This window comes from Orussus abietinus, unplaced genomic scaffold (assembly GCF_000612105.2).
Source record: "Orussus abietinus isolate OABI.00-Male unplaced genomic scaffold, Oabi_2.0 scaffold105, whole genome shotgun sequence".
In the NCBI taxonomy this organism is placed as follows: Eukaryota; Metazoa; Arthropoda; class Insecta; order Hymenoptera; family Orussidae; genus Orussus; species Orussus abietinus.
The window spans coordinates 150,216-176,179 of NW_019394307.1; the positions used below are offsets into that span (position 1 = coordinate 150,216).

The 25,964-nt window shown below is 40.0% G+C and overlaps 1 protein-coding gene across 3 annotated transcripts in view; it reads right to left on the reverse strand.

The window, feature by feature from the left end:
* Nucleotides 1–25,964, reverse strand: part of LOC105696081 — a 137,329-nt gene that overhangs the window by 101,900 nt on the left and 9,465 nt on the right. For 2 of the 3 annotated variants that reach the window (XM_012418250.1, XM_012418254.1), the window contains exons 1-2: nt 20,134–20,279; nt 9,081–10,241 (exon numbers count right to left, since the gene is read on the reverse strand). In XM_012418250.1, the coding sequence (XP_012273673.1) occupies nt 9,081–9,114 (34 nt within the window). In that variant the 5' untranslated portion in view covers nt 9,115–10,241; nt 20,134–20,279. Of the gene's footprint in view, nt 1–9,080; nt 10,242–20,133; nt 20,280–25,964 lie in introns of those variants that run through there. The other variant, XM_012418251.1, reaches the window with a different exon arrangement.

Here is a 25,964-nt window from a genome sequence, read left to right on the forward strand (position 1 = left end):
AACAATACGACTGTTCACTCGAAACTGTCAACATGTTTGTCTTCTATCATCCGCAATCAGGAATACCCGATAACCTCGCGTTATTGAGCATATAAAATAAAATGCAAACCATGTCATTTGTAGAAAATTGCATCATATCAAATCGCACATTATTGATCCCGAAGAGAAATGCAAACCATGTAATTTATTGATTGTTTATAGAAGAATTTAATTTATTTAAAATGTCACCGTAGTTGCATCCCGAAAATAATGACAAATCAATTCGCAAAAATAGCGTGGAGGAGGAAACAAAAATGAATTTGATGGTTACCCTGGGAAGCTCGATTCGGAACTGGATTCGGAAATTCGGAACAGTTGTATAAAAAAGGAAAATTTTGCATGTGACATTGATTGGAGAAGAAAAGGAGAAAACGTTGAAATAAATGCAATCTGCTAATTGGCACGGTTTGGTACTCGTAATAATAGAGCTGTTGTCGAGATAAAGCCCCGGGCAGGGTAAAAGAGAATAAATACAAATTAACGTCGAGATATTAGTCCACTTAAGGTACATTATTCCGAAAATAATTACCTTCCTACGTAATATCAAATTTTGTTTGAATATTAGAGGAAAGCACCCTTTTCGATTCTATGCGAATAGTAATAAAGAGTTTCGAATGGCCTTGTCATGAAAATCCCGGGCATTTCGCTTGACCCACTTTTTACTTTTCCTTTGATATTCCATCTGTGCATCGTTTACAACGAACGATTCAAACATTTCCAACTTCAACTCAAAGCTATAAATTCGACTTATTTATTAATCGATCAGAAGTTATATATAACACATAGGTACCTCTCATGATTTAACCTTTCCCCAATTTTAATATCTAATTACTTTATTTATTATTGAATATCAGTTTTATCTGCGAAGTTTAGGTTCATTTAAACTCTGGTAAAATGGCTGGCATTTTTATCATATCATTATGAGCGCCTTCATTAAATGTACAAAGAATCACAAAAATAAATATCAAATCAGGGTCCCATTTTTTTCTAATTCAAGGCTAACTTTAATCCATCTGTAGAAATTATCTCAAGAACTACAAATTCCTCCGAAGTGGAATAGAATTTCCTCTTAATCGATCACCCGTAGTTGCATTAACCGGAAGCGACAACACACCGAAAGCCTTTTTACAGCAGCCATAAATCCCGAACGGAGTCTCCGTGGTGGCTGTCGTGTAATTCCATTGCTCGTTCCATCACGAAGTCAATTATGATTGGCTAAACTTTCCAGCCCCTGGCGCCGCAAATTGGAAACCTTTAAAGTTCCAGACCATCGTATTCGCCCAGAAATGTCAACTTCCGCTCTGTTAAGGACCTCGGAACTCTGACCAATACAACCAATGGGACCAATTCGCAACCAGGACTCGCGGAGAATTTCCGCTCTTATCTTTACCCGCTGTTCGCGCGACTTTTCCCGAAGGGAAAAACGGAACTCCGAGTTAGCTGTCCTTGCGCTTTCGAGCACTCAACGACTGATAACCAAACTGCTCCGAATGCTCGCGCTCTTCGGGTGCTTTTCAACCGAGCAACTTCTGAGCCACGGAATCGAATGAAGTCCGAGTTTCTATACGGAACTTGGTTAACAGATAAGCACTTGATCTGCTTGTATTCGAATGAACACTTCAAAGAAAAATTATTCCGAAAGAAGTTTTGTGTCCAGACAACAAAAATGTGATGTAATCCCAATGTCGTGAAAGGTGTTCATTACTAATGAGTGTTCTCTTTTCTATTTAATTAAATATGATATGGAAATTATCTGCTGAAGTTCACAGTAACCATTTTAACATAAATGTATACTTTATCTATAGTATTATAATATTATTCTTATCTTCTGTTGGTGCAAGTCGCACGTAACGATGGAGGGCAGTGCTGCTGGCCTAGGTTATCCTAAGGAGCACCGATTCCCGATCCTTGTTTGCTTTTGGCGCGCAAGGATCCTTTTTTTAATGGGATGACTGAGGTGGTCGCGGTCCTTTTGATTTTCGTTTAGACTCCTCGAAGTCTGATTTCGTTCTGATCAGAAAGTTATGCTACTTGCTTAACCGGAGGTGGAGGTGTAAGCAAACGCATCGCGATTGGTGGAATAGAAAATAAAGGGAGGGTCTGAAATTCCCGAAAAGCCACGTAGAGCGTGGACTAACTTGTAACGGAAAATCGAAAAATGTGCGCGACACATTTTGCAGCTGGGAGCGAGGGCTCGAAACGGATTAGCATTTATTATAGGGACACGGAAACTATTGAAAAATGAAGAAATAATATAAAGAGATCAAAGCTAACGAGCAACGCCGACATTAGGATATCTATGAAAGAAAAATATTTGATCGAAACGGTCGATTTCGCACGATCGAAAATAAATTATTGCAAAGTTACTCTCTTCAGTTACGCATGTCTTCGTGTATTAAATTTCTTCGTTTCTATCATTCGGCATTTTGATTAACATTAGAATTACCTCGCAAATGGAAATACGTCACGGGTAGCTTTTGTCCTCCATTCAATAACCTCGATTGAATTTCATCTCGTAAGGGTAGAGAGGTAAGAGGCACTTCCAAAGTACTCTTCCAGGGAAAAAAGTTACTTCCGATTCCGAGTTCCTTTCTTCAATTACCTTCGATCGAGGAAAGTGCGCTCAGAATGGTACATACATCCAAATGCATTTGAGATCCTTCGAAACCTAATTAAGCGCTGCGAAATGCAATTACACCAATGGAATTAAAGTCTTGTGGTTTATGAGCATAAAGAATAAGGACAACGCTGTAATTAAGATATATTTGCTAACTCGCAAAATGAACGTTTTCATAGAAATATAGTAAAATTTAGTCAAAATGAAATATTTCTCAATTTATCTGACACTCAATGTCTGCATCATGTTTTTTTGTTGCAAAATAACAAAATCGAAAACACTTTTAAAGTATAATCCGAATAACATTTAATCCCCATTCGCAGACCTTAACCGTTCTGGCCCTAATCGAAAGAAGTGTTCTGAAAATCACCATTATCTTCGAGTGCACTCAAATTGGAGAAATCAAATTAAGCACTGCAAAATTGTTAACGTTTTTTATGCATTGATTAATGCATAAAAAAACATTTTCACAGAAATACCGTGACATCTCGTTAAAATTAAACTCCTCTTCAGAGATGACATCTACAACATGCGGTTCTTCTCGACGTTACAATAAAAAATCAAAACACACCCTTAAAACATCATTCAGATAACGCCTGTCAACCCCATTCGCTATCACTGACCTAGTTACTTTGCTCTTAATCGAACGAGGTAAACTCAAAATCATTATTACCTCCACGTGCACTCGAGGTTCGGGAAGATTAAACTGAACCTTGCAAAACGCACCACCGCGGACAGAAGTAGGACCTCCTACCTTACCGACAGTAATTGCATCTTAAGGGGATGTGAAAATGGCATCCGAGGGGTCAGTCGTTCATGACACTTTTTTCTGAACTGAGGGTATCGAGTCGTTTCAAATTTTACAACGTGAATATAGAGGCTATGAGGAAGGTCCTGACACCTATGAAATTTCCTTTTTAATAAGTATATTTTAAAAATATGTATCAACAATTTTTTTAACAATTCATACTTCATGGATGTCAGGACCTTCCTTATAGCCTCTACATTCACGTTGTCAAGATTGAAACGATTCGATATACCCAGTTCAGGAAAAAATTTCATAAACGAGACCTCATTGACGCCACTTTTACATCACCTTAATCTCAGGACACAGTTGAAATATGCACACCTGCTAACAATGCTAAAAAATAATCAAATAAATATTTTTGCATAAAGTAAAATTTTATTTTAGAAAAAGACTTGTCACTCCTCAAGGTCCGTTTATTATCAATGACATCCGATTCCTCAAGGTGTTATAAGTGGATCAAAACGTAAATTTAAAACACTGTCTAAGCAAAATCTATCACGCCCCCTTCTTACCAGGAAGGTATCCCAGGTCGATCTCTCCGATTTGATTTCTTTTATAACATGTTATACTAGACTAAAAACTAAGCCACACGTATTTTTATTTTATCTGCCATTAAACACTTTAAGGGGGTAAAACCACCATCCAAAGTAAGGCATGTCAAGGGGCGATTTGGCAGTTTCACTCACAAGAACATAATATGTTTTAACCAATCCACCTAGAAAAGCTTTCTCATAACGAAATGAAAAATATAATTTTCACAATTAAAAACAAAAATTAAGGGGTCAGCCACCCCTCACAGGCCTTACTTTAGATGGTGGTTTCCCTCCCTTAAAGTGTTTAATAGCAGATAAAAAAAAATACCTGTCGCTTAGTTTTTAGTCTACTATAACATATTATAAAAGAAATCAAATCGGAGAGATCGACCTGGGAAACCTTCCTTGTTAGTCACTGGCTTCAGTCGCCCTACCCTCTAATCGAAACGAGTGCACACGAAATCGTGAACACGTAATATCTACGAGTGAACCCCAGAACCGCAGTTTCCCGTGAGAAATCTAATAAAGGGCTAGAAAGCGCGACCCTGTCGATAAGCGTTAGGGGTCTCTATCGAGTCCCACGATGGACACCCAAAGGTCATCGCGTGCCAGAGCTCGTCTAAAGGGCTTCTAAATATGCCCAGACCGACCTTGATGTCGCGCCGCGTGTCTCGGAACGGCCGTGCCTGCGATCGCTCACGAAACTTATCAGCACATGAGATATTAATAGAGACCTTGCCTCGAGGCACTCAAGATTCATTACGTATTCCTTAAATGCCTCCCACGAGGAGTCCTGATTTAGATCCGGCGACCATGAATCGAGCCAGTTTCCTCGAAAAAGAAAAATGTCTTTAATAACCACCCTACCAAGAGGCGTTGCAAATTCGCGCGATCCGCGACGTGAGAAAAATAAAGGACGCAAAATGACCGAAATGCGTTTCACGAAGCGTCGTTTTCTCCTTCCGATTCCGCTTCGTCGGGCATTCTCTGTCTGGTCGATGGGGCGATGAGACAGCGCGTCGGGCAAGTGCCACTCAAAGGGGAAATGGAGTTGTAGTTACTCTAATTATGACGATGCAATTTAACGCTAGAACTACCGGTGGATTTTTTTTGTATAGGATCGGCCATTTGAAACCAGTCATTTTGACTGGTCTTGGTAGTTCTAGGGCTAAACAAAATCTCCCAAAATTCCAATTATCTCCAGCGGGAAAAGTTGCCCCGCCTTGCATCGTAAATTCGGAATATTCCGCTCCTTTTGAATTATACAAATGTTGGATTCTGTTTACTCCTGCGAGATTGTGACAAAATTAGTATATACTTTTGCAAGAAGGTAATTGAGCGAAGGACTGAAAATAAAAGTTCAATATATTTGCAAGAAGCATTTGAATGAAGCGCGGATAGTAGGGTACATAGAGCGCGAGAAAAACCATTCCCTTGATATTCTTTGGAAAGGAAAGAAATGGAAAGAGACGAACAGAGGGGCTACCCTTCCTTTATCTCCATTTCTCGCTGTTAGATACCGTCGTCATTTTGCACGACGCATCTGTTTCACGTAAAAAGAGCGAGAAAGGGCAAGATATCCCCTTCGGTTTCTCGTTTTCGATTCTGCTATCTCCATGCTATATCCCTACGGTCATGGTGCCGCCATGTGATAAGAGGGCATCTGTGTTCGCTGGTGTACAATAACGGACTTGAATGTCATCCCCTCTGACTTTGGCACAGAAAAGGCATTCGTGTTCATCAGGCCACATTCGTAATAAGAAATTAATAATATATTAGGATAATCTTCGGTATAAGAAAAGGTCGAAGCGAAGTCAACCTGGATTATCCTTAAGTGGATGTGAAAGTGGCATCTGAAACCTCAATCGTTCATGAAACCTTTCTACGAACTGATTGTACCGAATCGTTTCAAACTTTACAATCAGAACATGAAGGCTATTAGGTAGGTCCTGACACTCGTGAAATTTCATTTTTCATAACAAATTTAGAAAATATCTATAAAGAAATTGATTAACAATTGAAATTTTATGGGTGTCAGGACCTTCCTTATGGCCTCCACATTCACATTGTCAAGTTTGAAATGATTCGGTACCCAGTTCAGAGAAAAGTTTCATAAACGAGATCTCTTTGACGCCACTTTCACATCATCTCAACCCATAGGATATTTACGAAAGGTGATCGTTTTCACCTCTCACCTTTCGGCTGTTTAACGAGCCGTGTTGGCAGGTATATATATAAGCAAATAAATGTTAAATTCTATTAATTGCATCAGGAATGGGGCATAAGGTGACTTATAATTGGAAGAAACATCTAAGACAAATTGACCCGGAACTAACCTAGAGGATGTCCTCCGATCGAGTGTTCACCTTCCGCATTTGAATTCACGTGACACTGACACGTAGGTATGTATAAATAAATGCGATACATTGTGCAAAGTAAAGTGCCGATTATCCGAAAAAAACGTTCCTGAAATTCGAAGAATCCTTCTTTCGTCGTGGACTAGGAGAAACAGTAGAAACAATTTACATAAATCCTATATTCCGTTCAGAAAATGTTTGCCCTCGATATTATTCAAAAGGTATTGTAGTAACGGAAAGCAGTCTTAAGTTATTTTTAGGTAGTTTTAAAGAAAGCTTTGAAGGGGTCTGCCAAGATGCGCCTAGCAACCCGTAAAGTAATAAAAGAGAAAGGTCCTTCGAAGGAAATCTTCGGTTTCCTTCGAAGGATACATCGGAAAACGATGTATATAAAGCTGGAATTGCCACTTTAACACAATTCAATAAAATTTGTTCCAAGATTTTTTGTTAATTCATTGTTATTTTATTGCATGAGACAACAATTTTTTGCTCTTATACTTTTCCGAAAAATGGTGGCGATGTCAGCTTTATATAAAGCTGGCACTGCCGCAATAAAAAATAATTATTAAGTAAATGTTCATCGATGAATTATATACCAGAATTTATTGCTAATTAATTGCTTGCAGAAAAACTAAAATTCAATTTTTTTGCTCACCCCTAAAGGGGTGAATCGCCACCCCTAATGATGGTCGCAGGACAGAAACATGAAAAACGTGGGAGAATCGAACTATTTCTTCACGTGGGAATTAATTGCTAATTAATTGCTCCGAGAAGAACCAATATCTTCGTAAAAATACAATTTTCAAACCTACATTAATTAGCGATTAATTCCCACGTGAAGAAATAGTTCGATTCTCCCAAGTTTTTCTTGTTTCTGTCCTGCGATCATCACTAGGGGTGACGATTCACCCCTTTAGGGGTGAGCAAAAAAATTGAAATTTGATTTTTCTGCGAACAATTAATTAGCAATAAATTCTGGTATATAATTCATCGATGAACATTTACATAATAATTATTTTTTATTGTGGCCGTGCCAGCTTTATATAAAGCTGACATCGCCACCATTTTTCGGAAAAGTATAAGAGCAAAAAATTGTTTTCTTGTGCAATAAAATAGCAATGAATTAGCAACAAATTTTGCAACAAATTTTATTGAATTGTGCTAAAGTGGCAATTCCAGCTTTATATACACCGGAAAATGTGCGATCCACGTGTCGCGAAATATAAAGGACACGGAGGTCTAAAGCCGTCCCGAAGCGATAAGGGACGGCAGTCTGTAACCGACGACGACGATAACGAAGGGCGAAAGCTACACCACAGACTCACCTTATTTTTAATAAACCTTAGTTTACCTTCTGTTACATGAAGTGTCTCTCTCACGAATTCCTATATCCCTACAGTATCTTTTCGTCAAAATAAAGTGAGGACGTTCAACGATGATGTGCTTTTATAGTTATTAATTACCAGAAAAGACATTGAGTATAATCGTTGCACATAATTGCAGTTGTACCTGCAAATACGGTAGAAGGAGAGAGAATTTTCCTTTGTTTTGTCCGGACAGTAATAATAATAATAACAACTAAATTATAGATTCGGAAAACTGCCTTTGATATGTTCAAGAAAAGCGAAAGTACTATCACTTTAGTTCGCTCTTCACTTAATGTTTCTAAATAATGATCCTGTATATCCTGTATAACCTTAAAAAGAAATTGATTGACTCGAAAAAATAAGCATTGCTACAAAAAAATTTTACGATCAAATATGTCCAAAGAAATGTCAGTAAAACTAAAGAAAATTCGTTTAAATCAACAATATCGTTTTTCTTCTCAACAAAATAATTGTTTCTTGCAATTATATGATTCCCACAACAATATATATGTTAACAATATATGTTTGTTTCAGTCGTCTAATCTTCTTCCGCAGGATAACTAGTGCATACACGTGTTTAACGCGGTGAATCCAATGAGGTACAGTTACCATTTACACGTATTACCTGATTCCCGCTAATCCCTAATCCGTTCCTGCAGATTGAATTAGGACAGACATTCCTAATTACAATTTCAAGGCATAATGGCATTACTTGACAGTATTAGATCATATGACTGACATAATCCCTCAGGGGTGACGTCCAATCGTATAATGGCTCATCAACGATGCAAAACAGCAGACGAATTTTACATTAATCCTAAAAACTCACGATCACATCGATTCCGTGCAAAGTACTTTGTACGCGTTTGGAAGCAATCTCTCGTGGACACTAAAGAGACTCGTGGACACTTAAAATTCAAATCATGCATGATTCAATAAATATTCAACTAAAAATTACAAGACGTTCGAACGTTTTACGTATTCCACAAAATCTCGGCTCGTTTATTTTTTACTATAGCTCAACGATTACTCTCACACGTAGGAATACTTACTTCCCTTAGAATGCAAGTACTCTCGACGTTGCTCAGAGTTTTCGACTAATTTTCGCGAGGAAATTCTGTGAGCGTATCGTCTCTATAAGGAAAAGTACTTCTACTGGTCGGCCAATCGGTAAACCGGTGCTAAAGGAAGCAAGAAATAAAGTCTCCCTTAGAATGGAAATCCCAAACAAAGAACACTCGCCATATCCCCCGGTGATCGTTTAACACCATAATGGTGCGTGAACGGGAGTGCGCCTCGAGAAGCCCTCGGTCCCTTATTTCCTTTCCCCGTTTCTAGAGTAGCGGATCCTTCTCTCACCTTCGACAGCCGCCATATTATCTCCGAGCTTCATCTCGCTATCCTGCCCTCGGATCTCCGGTTCGTCGCTCCCTTTGTGGCGTCTCTCCGTGCGGTTTCTTTCAGGGTCCCACCAAGAAACAATCCTGCTACAGCTTCCGCCTCGTTTTCAGAAGGAATTCGCGACTACGTAAGAAGCCACCGCACAGTTTTTGCACATTAACTTTCTTTCCATTTCACACACGATAAACTGTCCACCAAGATTTGCATTTACGAACCTATCGCGATAAGCGTTCCATCGCGGGCAGTTTATTCGTCACTCGTGTCCGATAGCTGTTTAATTTGTTTGACTAGCTTCACTTTTTATTGGCTATTTTCCTTCCAACTGGTCCGGCGAATTTCTCTGGCGTATTGGCTCAGCCATGACATCGTTGCTGCTCTTAATCGCGACGTTCCCTCCTCTAAGATCTATAAGTCGGAGCACACGGTCGATGCAGCGCGGCTGCAGCTGCAGCTGCTGCACCCTTCTCAGCAACGGCTCATGCTCCGCCGCTCTCAGCAATGCGATCGACGCCCCTTAATTAAGTCATTTGTCGTCCACGCGATTAAACAACCAAGGGAACTCGGGTCCTTCCTTTCGCAGCTATTCATTTTCCGCCCTCCTTATTTCCCCCTTATTCTCGCCCTTATTATCCCGATGTGCCTCCACTCCGAGAGTCCCACGGGCCCTTAGCGTGAGTGTTTTGGACTAATTTAGAGTTAGTTCGGTGTTTCCGAAGACGCTAAAGGGGCAACTCCCTTGGGACCCGTGATCATCCCGATCGTGCTTCTTGACTCGATCGAGTCCTCTCACTCGCGAATTCGTTTCCTTTGATCAAAAGACAAAAGTTGGGACCCGGAACTACGAAAATATCGAGATCATTGATGGCCCAAGTAAATTCGTGATCACGTTTGATCACCGACGATTTTCGACCGCTCTCAAGATCGGTATCTTTAAATCCCTAGTCTCTACATTAGGGGAATGCCTCGAAGTTTTATATCGTTCCATAAACCTCGTCAGGATCGACTTTACTTTGCTTTTTTCCTCTTTCGCCCGCGTTTGCCACTTGTCTCCTTCTTCCCGGATTCCTTGGGTGCGACCTCTACCGTCGAGTATTCCGTGGCAGTTCCTCCGGCTTTGATCTGCGAACAAGAGTAATCGCAATTAGTCCCTAATAGGATCTAGTTACGCCCGTCAAAGGGAGATAACGGTAGATAACGGGGTAGCATGCGAATGTTAGGAGAAACATGGTACCGATCCTTGATCGTACCCCAAGAATTAGACGTAGGCGAGCAAAATCTGCACGCGATAAGTAACCTCTCTCCAAAAAAGAATTCCATTTTGCCAGTTTCCCATAACTCAGCCGTTTACACCCCACCATTTTCTACACTCAGTGATATCCCCAGGCACCGCGTAACGTGGAGTATCCGTAAATTAATCGTATATAAATGTTTATTGAACGTATGTATGATATATATAGATATCTATGAACTCTATTTGAGATACACTTAAAGGCTCGATATCCGGACATGGTACGTTATATATATTGTGACGTGTCGAAGGTACTCCATGCGACACCTGTGAAGGATAGACAAAATCTTGTCCCCGCGAGGCATTAGTAAACGCGACACCAACTCCACGGGGAACATAAAAACAACCGCTTGCTCGGCACGCCGAGAGGGAGCCTCGCGCACACACAAACATGGGCAAAGTCGCTAGGTCGCAAGATGAAAACTCGATGTTAAATCGAATCCAACGACGACATTAATCATACCTATTGGAGGAAACGACCGCGGCCGTGACCTCGACAAATCAAGGGGCGAGAAATGACGAAATCGTCTAAGGGTGGCCACCGTGTCCAATAGCACGTCAAAGAACGCGGGCCAGAGTGGACTGACGATATAGTAATAGAGACCATAGATTCCGCGAGTATAAAAGGCGTGGGTTTTCTCTACTCGTGGCCTTTTCCGATCGTTCTGTGCCGATCGAAATAGTTTCTGAACGTGGTGGGAAAGCGCCGCCCCTCCAGGAAATACCTTTATAAGCAATACCCCTGTAAAGCATGACGACAAGGCACCGCTCCCCCTGACAAGCGGGTTCAGACGCTCCGGAGACAAGGCAGCAGGTGCCATCCCGTACGAGCTCATAATGTTGCGCTTAGTAAACTGGTAGAACCAAGGACCCGAGGAAAACGCCGGTAAAGCGTCCACTCGGAATACATCGGACCACCTGCGAACGACGGCACATTGACGGAGTGCCCTTCCGAGAATCATCGTCATTTTTCAGGAAATACGACGAAGCTGCTCGCCCTCCGTGAAAGACGTGACGGTAAGGCATCGTTCCCCTTCCACGCAGCAGCGAGAGAGTTCGCGGCCCGGTCTCGCGTTTTCGAGTCTGCCCCCCCCCCCCCCGGCGTGACGTCATTTCGACGTTCCCTGGGTGTCTAACCACTTGAGCCGGACCCGGATGACGGGGAAAATGCAAAAACGGACGACGATGTCGGATTCTTTCACCTGTCCCTCGGCGTGACATCATTGCGACATTCCCCGAGTGCCCGGCCGCTCAAGGTGACTCGCATCCACGTGCAAATCACCCTCAGGCTCAAAGACGGTCTCGCGTTTGTGCATCTACCCCTCGACGTGACGTCATCGCGACGTTCCCCGGGTGTTCGGCTACGCGAGGCTGTTCCGTGCCTGGCGAGGAAACCCAGGAACCGCGGTTACCGAAGAGGGTCTCGTACCCCCGTTTGGCCCCCTGGCGTGACGTCATCGCGACGTTCCTTGGGTGACTAGCGATGCGGGGCGACCCAGTCGTTACCATAGGTGCAACGTTCACCTATACCTACGCTCCAAGGGCGTGACGGCATGGCGCCGTTCCCCCTTAGCTAAAGGGTAGCGGGAGCACATTGCGCAAAGTCTTACCGTGGAGCTCGCCCACACAAATCTGGTACAGTTAGAGACACAAAACGAAGATACAGTTACAACATTACGGGACGCAACAGAGAGACACGCAGAGACCTTTAACAACTTCGAGTCCACGACCGACCCATCCTCAGACGAGACATACATTCAAACCCTGTATTCCCTTTCTCTCGGCTCTCACTGAAGAAAACTGCTTAGAGGCTGAAGCTCTACACCATTGAAAGCCTTAGCTAATCTGAGATTGCCGAAAGAAAATCCAGAGTGGGCCGAAAAGGCTAGAGTAAGACACTTCCTCGTGACCTCTCCTGTGCGCGACACGGCGCGACGGACCAAGGGGGGACAGGTACGCGAGAAACGGCTACTACGATCTGTGTGTACGCGCGCGTGCGTGTGTCAGCGCGCGCGCGTGTCGTAGATATCTACAATAGGTGGTCTATAGATATTCATATGTATTTGTAAAAAAAATTAAGTTCATTTCACTTTTAGAGCAGAGTCTGTTTGAGAACTTGTTCAGTACAGCTATGCAGACAAATACTGCTGTTTTTGACACTGAAACATTTTTTCGCAATTGTTGGGATTTGAGCCGGGACGCACACGTAGGAAGCAGGAACGTTAACCATAATGGTATCAAGGAATAAGTATTTTTCGGACTCATAAAGACCGCTCCGGTACTTCTCGGTCGGTGCTAAAGATACTTATTCCATCTTGTTGTAAACTTATTCTTAAAAAAAAATTCGGAAGTTATTGTAAAACTACGAGTCATTAAAAAAACTGTAACAGTATGTTATAAAATCATCTTTTTATTTAAAAGTGTATAATAAATGTATATCGATTCACTTTTAAGTCACTAAACTCATCATTTTAGTACAACCTTATATACTAAAAGCGCATGAATTTGATGAATATTATTTAAAGATATTTAATTTAAATGTGCGCAATTTTTTAGTGTAACTGCATTTTTAGAAGTCTGTTAAAGCTGAATATAAACTACCAATTTAACGTTTTCGAAGTTTAAATTTCTATACAAGTTATCTAGACTTCTATGATATAGATACTGCAAAAATAGAGGTGAAAAAGATTTGCATATATATTCACGGGATATTTTTATTATGCATACCATAGATTGTGTAACTATTCTATACTTTTGTCCCAATTTGTACCTCCACTGTAGGTATATAATACTTCATACGGTGCTTCGTAATGCATGATAATTTACATTGTGGTAAATTATCATGATCCAGCCAAAGAGGAAGTAAACAAAAATCAGAGTCTGGACAAAATTAACAGTTTTATCAAGTTGGAATTTAGATATAAACATTAAGTATGTATGAAAAATGTTAAGTTACATGAGGTGACTTCTTATTTTTCTAAACGTATTTTCAACGATGTTGATTAACCTTTGATGATGTCTACTAGAACTACTATATATTTTGTATGTATCAAGAAATAAATAAATGTTCGTAGATCAATAGTGGATATATCATTTTCATCTACAATAGACATAGATATTTATATGTATCCTTTAGATATTTTTTTAGGTGGATGATAGACGATAAACATTTACTATACTCATAGACCTAATTTAGAGGATTAATTTACGTATATTTCACTCCATGGGTTATCTGGATCGTCACTCCGGAACCTTAATTGAAAAGAACGGGGTTAATCAGGGTGGATATGTGTAAATGCGTGATTTGGAGTAAGTTGACCAAACAAAATTTCAAGCGGCGTCTGCAACAGAGTTTATAATAGCTGAGAGAACTCGTAGATGCTAATGCAACGGTGCAGGGTTGCCTCAATTGGCAAAGAATAAACGATTCGTTGAAGGAACGTTCCATGTTTCACTTTCTGCACGCGAAGGTCGCAAAGTGTCCGAGCAGCCACAGTCGTATATTGTGATCCGTTCTTGGTCTTGTCATCCGACCCGGCCGAGCGCCTATATTTTATACGGTCAAGATAATCTCTAGTATCTCAACGAACTAAGGCGAGGAAACTACTAGAATCGGTCGCGAATGAATCGCGACATTAAGTGTCGGCCATAGCGACACAAATTACCGGTAAACCTGGAGCAGAATGGCTCCTGGCGACTCGTTCTGAGAAAAGGAGCTCTCCGAGTGCCGACCCTAACCGATTCAACGAGATTGTAAAGAATACAGAGCACGGAGGTTCTTATCGTTCTCTCTTTGTAGAATGAACACGCTCCCGGTTCTTTCACTCCCCGACCTTACAATACATATTAGAGACCGCTAACACGGCTTATTGGCTTCTATAAAAGCACGAGCTTCGGTAAAGATGAAGCATAAGTGTTGCCCCCCTCTCCCGTTACATTATGCATCCTGGTCATTTAACTGTTCGGCAGTAACGAGCTTGCACGTGAAAAATTCGTTACAATTAACACGTCTCTATGATGATAACGCATACCCATGTAACGAGGTAAACAGAAAAAATACCAATTTTCTCTAGAAGTATGGAAATTCCTTCGAGATACACTATTTGAAAAGATACCCGATTAGCGTGTGCAGCTACATTTTCACATTGTGCAGGGATTTTTTTATGAATGTATGTAATACAGGTTTCTACATACTGAGGGTAATGAGATGAATCTATCTTAGGAGATTAAATGCGAATACTATGTGAGAATGCTTTGTTAGTGATGGATTATGATACATTTTGATAGGAAGTAATAAAAATAAAATAAAAATAATATAAAATAAAAATATCAATGACAAAAAATATCAAACAAAAATCATAAAAATAAAATTAAAATATCAATTTGCATAATTAAATTGTTTTGTTGTTACTCGACCAATATCGGGGTTGTCTGCATAGTGATGCCAACGTTACAAACAGGCTCGCGAAGAACGCCGAATCAATTAACTCATTTTTTATTACTTTGTTAGGAACAGAGATTGTGATTATTTAGAAACTGGAATCACTCAACCGCAGTGCCTTCACTCATGCGCAAACTCTGTATGGTATTTTTTGTCTAAACTATGTCTGTGGTCTGATATCTACTTAAATGACATGGAGTTTTTTTCGAATCCGTATACTGTCAATATTATATTAATCAATTTTATAGTGACATCAAAACGCACATATTATTGTTTACTACATGCAGACAATTTCAGTTCAATTATAAAAATCTACAAGCTACCAGAGGTAATTTATACCAAGCAGCATTTCAAGATAACACACACCATGAATTCTGGGAATTGCAATTATGGGATACGGATATGGGCCTGCCATATTCTTTGATCATCATAACGACAGTAAAAAAGTTCATAACGTGTTTTTAGCTTGAAAAAATCATTTCCAGAAAAGTAATCCTCAAATAAATTTAAGCTCCTCTTTCTTTTTGACCAATCTTCATCTCCATTCTCTGCAACCGTACACGTGCTCTCTCCGTTGATACGTCACCAATCCACAATCGTTTTTAATCAATAAATTCAGACACGTGCATCTATCGTACCCTCTCAAATATCAATATCGGAGCAGAAATGAAAGCTGTACTGTTCCATCGCGTCGTCAACGTAAGCGATCGTTTCTTTCCTGAGGACGTAAGTCTGCGATTTGCAATTAAATTCGCGAACACGACAATAACGCGACGTCCGTACGCCAACTTAGTTTTGTAGGGCTGTTTCTTGTTGAATGTAAACCTGAGCGAAACTGCTCTTAAAAGTTATGTGTTCTCTTATTGAGATTGTTGTACCAAGTTGACTGGTTAAAATTTGTGAACCAAGTGCTGCTCTTCGAGACTCACAATGTTCTCGAAGCTGTTCGCTATGTCTCCCTTGCAAAGTGGAAGGTTAACAAAATTGGTATCCTCAAATCAGAGAATCGTGTGTATTGGATCGTTCAAAAACTTAACAATTTATTTTAACGATCTGAGCTTATGTTCGAAGGTGTACAATGGAAGTCCGGTTCTTGAAGTATATTGTGTTCGATAACGCGCGGAAATCTAAGTCCAGTGCAATGTCGCGCGCGAAGCGATTGAAGTTAGTCCGCCGGAGATTGTAGAAGATCCTGACTGTGCTCCGAGGGACTCCTTTTTAAAGCGTTTTCGGATGCTGTCCTCTAGGGCGGAGTTTTTTGCAAAGCGTTCGCTGATAGGCATGGCGAAGTAAAAGTGGGATTGATAATCGAAGGCGATTGATTAATGAGGACTGAGAAAGGGAAAAGTTAGTGTTGTTTAAAGAGACTTAGGTGGGGAATAAAAAAAATGGGCTATAGGAACAGGAGTTCCTAGAAGTAAAAAAATCATGGGCTAAAGGACCGCGGTAGTAGATAAGAGAGCGAAGCGCTAGAGTTTCTGTTTAGACATCAATTTAAGTTATGAGCGTAATACGTGACTGAATTAATGGTGCTATGTGACATGGAGAGACACGAGGAAAAATAAACGGAATTTGAAATAAGGAAGAAATAGAACATCTAGATCGCTGCAGAGAGTATTCCAATTAAAATTTAGCGTTATAATTATTAGATTATGGATTAGTCCTAACAGTCCCGTATTTGCAGAAATGAAGGTGGGGATGTTAATTAATAAGGCGAGGATTGGCAGTTAAGCCTGCTTAACCTGCGATTGAAAGTAAAGTTTTGTGTATAATCCTAACAAATCCGGGAACTTAATTAATGAAATCGCGGTCCTAATTGATGACAAATGATCGCTATGTTTCAGTGATGGTCGAATGATTCAACAGTGTGGGTGGAGTAATGTTGGAAATTCTGAAAATACTTGAGTTTTCTCCGGAAAAATGTAAAGGCGGGATTTCTCCAATGCCGATTGGTTAACACACTTGGACGTGCCAAATTTTTAGGTGCCGCCCTTTACCGCATCTTCGAGTGTCCCAAATAACTCACACATGGAGTCGTCTGAGATCGACAAGAGTTGCTCAAGCACGAAAAGTTCCAAATACCAATGGGTAGTCGAACACACGGGCACCTTGGAGTTAACCTTTTTATGGGTTTATTAGGGATTGTCGATTTGAAACCGGAAATTTAGCAAATCCAAGGGGTTTTTTTTAGAGTGAATTAAACCGTGAGCGTAAAGCAAAACGCCGCTCGGTTCGACGTTTTAAATAAATTGCTACGACCCTAGTAAAGCGATAAAGAAACACGAAGGAAACTTGTTCTCGGGATTGGGGTTAAAATCCTAAGAATTTGAAGAATCCGATTATTGAATGCATGAGGTTGAATCTAATGTGTCATGATGTATGTACGCAACACATACGTAAAGCAGTATTCGATGAATGTTATTAATCGACATCGTTCAATTTCTCTCTTCCCCATTTTCCTTTCAAATTCATTCGGCAAAGAGCATCTCGCAGCTTTTGTTATATCATCTCGAGTTGTACGTGACCCAAATCTGTAGAGTTCACGTATCGGTCTCCAAACGTACCTATTCAAAAGGTCTTACTCTCGTTATCATAAAGGTCTCTTACGTATTACAAAAAAGCCCGTGGACTTTTACGTATTTCATCTCGTCTACTCAAATCTATACAAATCTCCAGGAACACCAATATTTTCTGAGAAAGCCAAAGCATATTCGGTAGTAACATTCGCTTGAATTTTGTCACAATCGTCTACACTCTTAAAAAAATAATAATTTGATAACATTTTCGTTGGAAGTATTGTTCAACATGGCATACGAATTTTATAAAATATTTGCAAAGAATTTAGAGAATGTGTTACAAATTTAGAACATAAATGTATTAATTTTCCCACGTAATTTAACAAAATTATAACATGATATCATAAAATTATAAATTTCTTTAGAAATTTGTAATAAATATATACTAATTCGCCAGAACTCGAAACAATCCCAGAAACTGATGGCAGTTGGCGGAGTTTGAAGTCACAATTTCGTATTCCATTTTTTCCTTTGATAAGTATTTACCAAGTTATTAACAAAGACAGTTCATCCATCCCAGACGCGCGATTCGAAACTGATAATATCAATATGAAGCTCGGCGTCTCGCAGTCCCAGACGCTTGTTTTTATTTAATTTAATCTTTTCATTTTCAGTCGTTCTTTAAATTAATCAAACATAATTTTAATACCATACCAGACTAATTTAATACCAATAATTTCAAATAATAAGATGTGAATAATTAAAAATGCATCTAACTACTAGTTGATAAATGATTTATCAAATAAATCACCATAAAATCAATCAATTAAATAAATTAACTGGTTTAATATACTTTACTAGAAAAATACATTGTCATAATTAATTAGTAATTTATTAACGATCAAATATAACTTGTGAGTTATGAAACTTGTATTATTCAAATTGTTTGTAATTACTCTTACTTAATAAGAATATAATTGTAACATCGGTCATATGCGAGTAAAATATTGACGTAAAAAGCTGGTAACACTGTTCACACGTGGATGCACATGTGTATGGATACAGTGCCATATCTGCAAACGGTGAACTTAATAAACTTGTAACCATAAATTCAAAGATTTATATCTTAACTGCACAAATAGCGAAGACTCGGAATAAATAAGTTATGGTTATCGTTTCTTTTTCTATAAACTTCATCATATTGATATGTTTGTGGTATTCTTGGAATAAACGTTTATTAATTGTTTTGTATTAAAATTAGGATTATTTTGATTATTTTGGTTTTCGTTACAAACATACCCCCTAGATACCTATTACAGCCGTATCTCGTAAGGGGTACAATTGTACCACGTGTGTCAACTCTGTCTTGAATAATTTCTTCAACATACTTGTACCGAAAGTACGTACAGAAAAATGACTACAACTTATCGTTAAAGTCACATCTGTAATATATTTTTTTTTCTCGGATATTTTTGAGCAAAATATCCAAAAAGAATGTTCTACTCATAATCGTTATAGTTATACCCGATTTCTCCTAATCAACTATAGCTGCAGATCGCGAGCTTGCCGATACGTCCTCGTGCAGTAACACACGTGTAGCGTCGCCACGAGTTTCACATTCGAACCAAAGAGTGTTAGATAGAGCGGAAGGTCCCCTAAGACCGCAATGTAGTTTTACGTATACGGTCTTCAGGACTCCCCCATGGGTTGGAATATACACTAAATACTCCCCACTACTTCACAGTGCCTCATCCAGCGAGAAATTTGAATAGGTGATAAGGAACGCAATAAAAAATACGCATAAAAAACACATAATAAAATATTTATTTCACAACTTTTTTTGATAAAGATTTACAATGAAAATGATAAACGCTGATGTCTGTCGAATTAATTTGTTTTGTGGGTACATTTTCTGCATTCGTATGATGGGAAGGGTTCCAAGATTGGATAGTAGGAATTGCACTACAAACGAGTAACGGTCTGGGATGCCTTTTCCATATTAACACTATGCCGTCCGGCGACACCACAGTGGTGACGTGCGCAAAATAGCGGTCAACGGCCGGTGACACCACAGTGGTGATGTGCGCAAACTTTTGGCCAACGGCCGGCGACACCACAGTAGTGTCGATAACGTCAAAAACGGCCGGCGACAAGTCAAGTCATCCGAATTAGCGCTGCCGGCGCCAAGCGAATAAATATTTACGAATCGTGCGGACGGCAAAGTGTTAAGTATCCTTCTGCCCAGCAAATTCTGTCCACAAATGACGACTGAAATACATAATGCCAGTTAAGAAGTTTTCTTACGCTAGTACATAAAATTTACTATGATCGATATGAATAACTTAGAATCCCGCAAAAAAGTCAGCCAATTTACTTTCATATTCTGGAAATCATTTAGGAAAAATTCAATTGATGTTAATTGAATTTAAAATTAATCATTCACAAAATGCATATAACCTGTAAAATGACACTATATATTTTCCTCCTACTTACATTGTTGGTTCCTTCGGCACACGGAAAAAGGCGAGTCCCTTATGATTCTTCGAGTTCTTCTTACATGTGCGGAAGTTACACGTTATCACCATGATTGAATCCGTATCGTTTTCAATCCGCTAACGTCCTTAGATCGGCTCACACTTTTTGTTGACATTCAAATAATGCCGAAACCGACGCTTCCCCAATGGATACCACTGCGCATGCCCAACCTGAGATTAGTACAAATTCCAAACTACAGGGCTGGTGGCGCTGATGTCAGTATACGCTTACCTTCCGCTCTATCCAATACTCTTTTATTAGGACTGACGGTGCGCAGCTCGTAGAGCGCGCACACACGCGTGACAACGCCGAACGAGTCACGCGTGTACGGCCCAGAGTACAGTCCGCATCGCCCGCGCACACACGTGAAGACCTCACACCGGTCACTCTCGGACTGATCGAGCGCGCGGCTGGGAATTCACCCGCCCACTCGTCCCGCTCCAATTGGCCGAGGCTGCAACTCGCGGGAAACACGTGGCGTGCGTACGTCGGTCCGCTCTGACTAGAAGGCGTCATTCGCGCCGCGGAAGTCAGCGGCGTCAACACCGACGCGAGTCGAGCGCCACCCCGAGGTCGCGCACGGCGTCATCCGACCGTCGCGATTTCACGGGCCTACGCCAATGCATATTACGGAAAGCCCATGTAGACCGGCATGTTATGCCTTCCTAAATCGATAGCGCCGGAACGGAGGGCAGAGGGTGGGATGGCGACAAAGCCCGGCTCCAGAGTCGTCTAGTAAGACTTGCCTCGCGACCCGGCGTAAAGCCGAATCGCCCCGCGAGCCTCCTCTTTTCCTTCCATTTCTTTTACATCTTATGACGCCCATGGACCGGCATTAAAGGGGGAGTCTAATGTTTCCCCCGCGGTGTCGAGTATTAGCTCATAAAGTTAAGGTAACGTGAAAGGGTCATTCTATATAATGAAGGAAATATTTCGAAGAGACAAGGCAAATTATCGGAGGTCCATGGGCGGACCTATTCCCAGAATCATGGGCGAGGAAAGGCGAGCATGTTTACAAGATATGAGCATTGCCTAAACAATTGATACGGCTAGACCAAGACGGTCCCTGCGAACAGTGGACGGGACGGCACTTGGTCGAGAATCATAGAAGGGAACAGTTGGACCAATTTCTACACGAGGCTTACATATATCATTTTTAACGATTAATAATCTGTGAATCTACGAAAATATAGACTTGTTAACAGTACTTCCGCTTCGGTAATTTCACCTCCTACAATAAATAAAACGTAAAAATATTTGTAAAACTTTTCTCCAAACTGAATGGACCGAATCGATGAAAGTTGCAGCATGTGATTATGGAGGCCCGAAGGAAGAACGTGGTACTGGTGAAATTTCATTTTTAGTAAAAAATTGTTGTTATTTATCCCAGACTAGAACCAAGTATACATATATATATATTTTTTTTATGAAATTCCGTGAGCACCGCGTTCTTTTTTAGAGCCTTCATAACCACAATCTGATGTTTCAAATGATTCAGTGCACCCAATTTGGAGAAAAGTTTTATAAATATCATTACGTTTCATATATGCAGAACAACCCTTTCATGTTACTTTAACAACCGCCAAATTAATGTCGATGTTTCCGTTCGCAAGACCGAGTTGTGTTTCGATATCGGTCATAAATTTAGTCGCCCTTTTTTAATTCGCGCGACGATGGATTTAGCACGCAAGTTCCTGAAGAGCACGGAAGTTGGAGCTCCGTTGAAAAGCGAACACTTTTCATATTGGGATCCAATTACGCCGACCTATATTTCACGATACCTTAATTAGTTTTGGTCGGCCCGATGGTGAAGATTTTCCAGCAATGACCGAGGCTTAAGAGATTCATTTACGAGTCAATTACGAGGGGGAAGACTTCGACGCTTCTGAAGTTTCTTTTTCGGAATTGAAATCGGCCCGAAGGAGAGGATTTATAAGCGAGTCGCCTCCACGACCGGTTAAAGATGCGATTATTTCATCAGAACGAAAGCAGTGCTCGTTCAAACGCCGAGTCTACTGGGTGGAATTGACAATTATTTTCATTACTATATCCAGGGTCAAAAATGAGCCCGTTTAACCCTTTCGCATCTCTGACCGAGATATGTGGTCCTGGTCAGGGCCGTTCGAGATGAGTGCGATTCGATATGCGATATCTCGCCTTCGAGTACAAAAGGGTTAATCAATTTCAAGTTGCGTAATACATTTATGCGCCCAGGTGATGATTAGATTGACATGAGTGCCGATAAAAAAAATTAACTTGCGAAATTGGAAGATGAGGAAAGCCCACTCTCCTAGGAAAACACCTAATATCATAAATATAAATTCCGTGATATATTTCAAATCCAAACATGAGCTTCAAAATAATCGCCCGATATTAACTAAAATTTCATTTTCCCCGCACTCAATACAGTTGATATTACAGCAAACAATTCCGAATTAATTGGTTCTCAAATTCTAAGTATTTCCGACATTCATCATTTTTAATTCTGAAACTGTCCATTGGATAACAGATTAACCAGAGAAAAGTGCGTAATCTTATTTAAACTATCGAATACATTGATATCACTATTTTATATGCATACAATAAACTATATAGCTTGCAAAAAAGGGGTAACACCTAGAAATCAAAGTATATCTGATAACCATATATATTGTTTAGCGTAATGAAAGAAGACTACGAGTCATTGCAAGGGTCTTGAAGCCAAAATTGGATCACTCCCTCTCTCTTTACATTATTCCAAAGAATATATGAGCCGCTCAGTGCACACATCGACTAATTCCACTTTTTGAAAAATCTTAAATTTAGGTGTCAAAGCACTTGGTATAGTCATAACTTTTTATATTTATAATATCTTTCCTGATTAATAGAGATTAACACCATTAAACGGCAAAATTTTTTTGGGCATTGAATAATAAGTAATTTATTTCAGAAGCCATTATGATTAACTCCATCCTCTAATGTAAATCGTAGACGAATACCTGGCAGTACAGTATTATTGGATTATCTGTTGCGGCCGTACATCGACGCTTTTTTTTTTTAAACAGCCGAAGATGCTTTCCCCCTTTTAACAATATGAGTAATAAAATTGCATCAGCAAACAGATAGAAAGAAGCGCAATGCAGACGGTAGTTATCTCTCACGCTGAATGTTACTGTATACTTCACCAATATTACACGGACTTCATATTTTTTGGTCTTTTCAACATTACTCCCTGATTGTTTTTAAAGAACTAAATATTATACCGTTATAATCAAGATGAGTGAAACTAATAACAATGTGGATGTGGAAAGCAGTGATGATTCTTCAATACGATTTATCAGCAGAAAGTCTGGGGCAAGAACACGTTTATCGTGTTTCTCCGATTCATCTGACTGCAACGGTACAAATTCCCCAACAAACACATCGATTGGGAGGAAAAGAAGTCGTAATCCTGATAAATGGGCACGAAATTTACAAAAGCATAACGGAACAAAAGGTTTGGCATACAGGAATAGGGGAGGAAATTTAATACCTGCAAAAACATTCGTCGATATAAAATGCAGACGATTATTTTTTGGCTATTCTTTCTTATTAATTTTATATACCGTTAGATGAAAACTATAACTGTATTTATGTATTCTACATTATATATTTGAAGTTATACTATAATAGGAATTTTAAAAAAGAATCTACATTACTTCATCGCATTTCTCAACTTTTTGTTTTATGGAGTTAAACAATGTGTGCACTGAGCGGCTCATATGTTAGTCTCTGATTTGCACGAGTTTCATTTTCAAGTGTAGTGATTTTTTGACGTCTAGTGGATTTCCTTCTCGCCGTCAAAATGCAATGCACTTCCAACTTCGCACGCACTCCACCGTGCGTCCTTAAATTCCCCCTACACATTTGCGTCATAGCCGAAGAACTTCAGTTGGTCGTAAATATTGACGTTAAACAAGACGACCAACGCGTTGCGCCGTTACAGCATGTACAAACGTGAAATAAAAGGGAGCCATGCCAGTGTTGGTCTGGGCATCGTTCCGTCAATGGAACGGAACAAATAAATGAACAATCGTAATGGGTCACGTTTTTGCTGGAAGGGGGTATTCATTCGTACACGTACGATTGTAGGTCATGCCGTTTTCGTGGACCCACCATTTAAAGAACTCTGAACCATCTTTAAAATTCTACAGTCGTAGTTTTTTGCCGAACCTCACAGGAGAAATGTTTAGGAAAAAGTAATGACTCTTCAATTTTCTTTCTCGGTCGCTTCTATTATTTAACACGATCGAGTTCTGACCACCAACTTTCAACGAAAATTATTCAATATTTGATTTCGCATCATTCGAGTTATGACGCATTTTTAGGAGAGTCGTATGAAATTGAATGAACTAAAATGAACTATAGGAACATGGTTCGTAAAAAAAAAAGGAAAACTATGGCCACGGATTATCATTAACCCTCTGAGTAGCGTGTGACCCGATAACCCTTAATCGAGCGTGGCTCTCAAAGGGTTAATACGTAATAACGCATATTTGGTGATATAAAAAAAAGAGTTTCGTGAAGATTATATTGTTGGATTAAGTTATTAATTATATCAAGGCCAGACTGTACAAGGAGTTCGGAAACGATTGTACTAAATCGTCGGAGCACGTAGCATTTGTGATACATTCAGAAATGTATATCTGAAAATTATTTATTTTATAAGCCGTAAGTTATAATCTTAAAGAAGTCGGCATTAAAGTGAGTGTAACATATTAAGGCAAGCGCTGGGCACAAAAAAACGAAAAAATTATCGTTCGCGTATTATGATTGCCAGCTGTCCTTTGAGCAATGCCTTACTTAACGTTCAGAGTTAATATATAATTACATTGTAATGGCTTATTAGACTTCGTAAAATATTCCTTCATTTTACACCAGTGACGTAACAGCAGGCTATCTTTTCACAAGACCACTATGGTTTCAGACTTCGTATAAATAGTTTAGACATATCCCAAGCAGCACGATGCCTAAAAGATGTCAAGGGTTGAAACTGGCATCTATCACGGTTACATGAATGTATCATTTTTTGTAGAGAAAGTGTTTCCAACTCTTTTTCATCTAAAAATAGAATTCCATTCGCATTACCAACTCTTACCGCTTCAGGACTACAAGTTGCTTGAAAGTGTTTCCCATATAAATTTGGCGCATTCTGGGCCACTCAGTATATATTGCACTTAATTATGGCATGTAATATATTTGTATTCGTAATTTTGTATGGATACTGTCAAGATGTTGTTACCTCTGAAACATAACTACCCTCTTGCCGAAGAGTCGTAACTCACAATGTCGGCAACCTTCAAAGTTTGCCGTCGTTTCTTTAAAAACGTCGTTACCCCTTTCTAAACCGGCATGTCCGTCCACCCCGTCAAGTTTTCCCATTTGTCGCGAGTCGAATTCAGCAACAAAGAGATTTATCACGTCGCGATGAGACTGAGGAAGATTACGTCGTAAAGAATCGATCGAACACAGCGGAAGTGTACTTACTTTCTCGAGCAGTCAACGTCACCAAATCGTAGCGAGAAAAGGTTCTGTACCCTCTGTCTGGCTGGGTGCTGAGTGGGTACAAAAGAGGAATTCAAAAGATATTTTGAGGATACCTAGCGGACATCTTGGGAACGTAGGGCAGAGTACCGGCATCTTATACGCAACTATATTCGTGTTTCCTGATGGACGCGAGTACCTTCCTTGCGAATATGGTACGGTACGGTCAGTGTATGATGGGAAGCGATTCGTCTCTGCCAGGGTATGTACATGTCCAATTCAACATTGCATTGTTCCTTATGTATATATATTAGGTTGATGCATAAGTAGCGACGATGTTTTACACATTACGTTACGTGTAAAAAAAATGCCATTACTTATGCATCAACTTAATACATTCTTCTTTCAACAGAAACATTGGGACAGCAGGTATCGGTGGAGGAACTGGGTAGAAAGGTAGCGGTTAATCCTTTGAGAACGATAGTTAGCTTTGCGATAGGACACGGTTAGAGGGGTATCACCATGTTACAGGGATAAACAGGGCTAAATCGTAATCAACC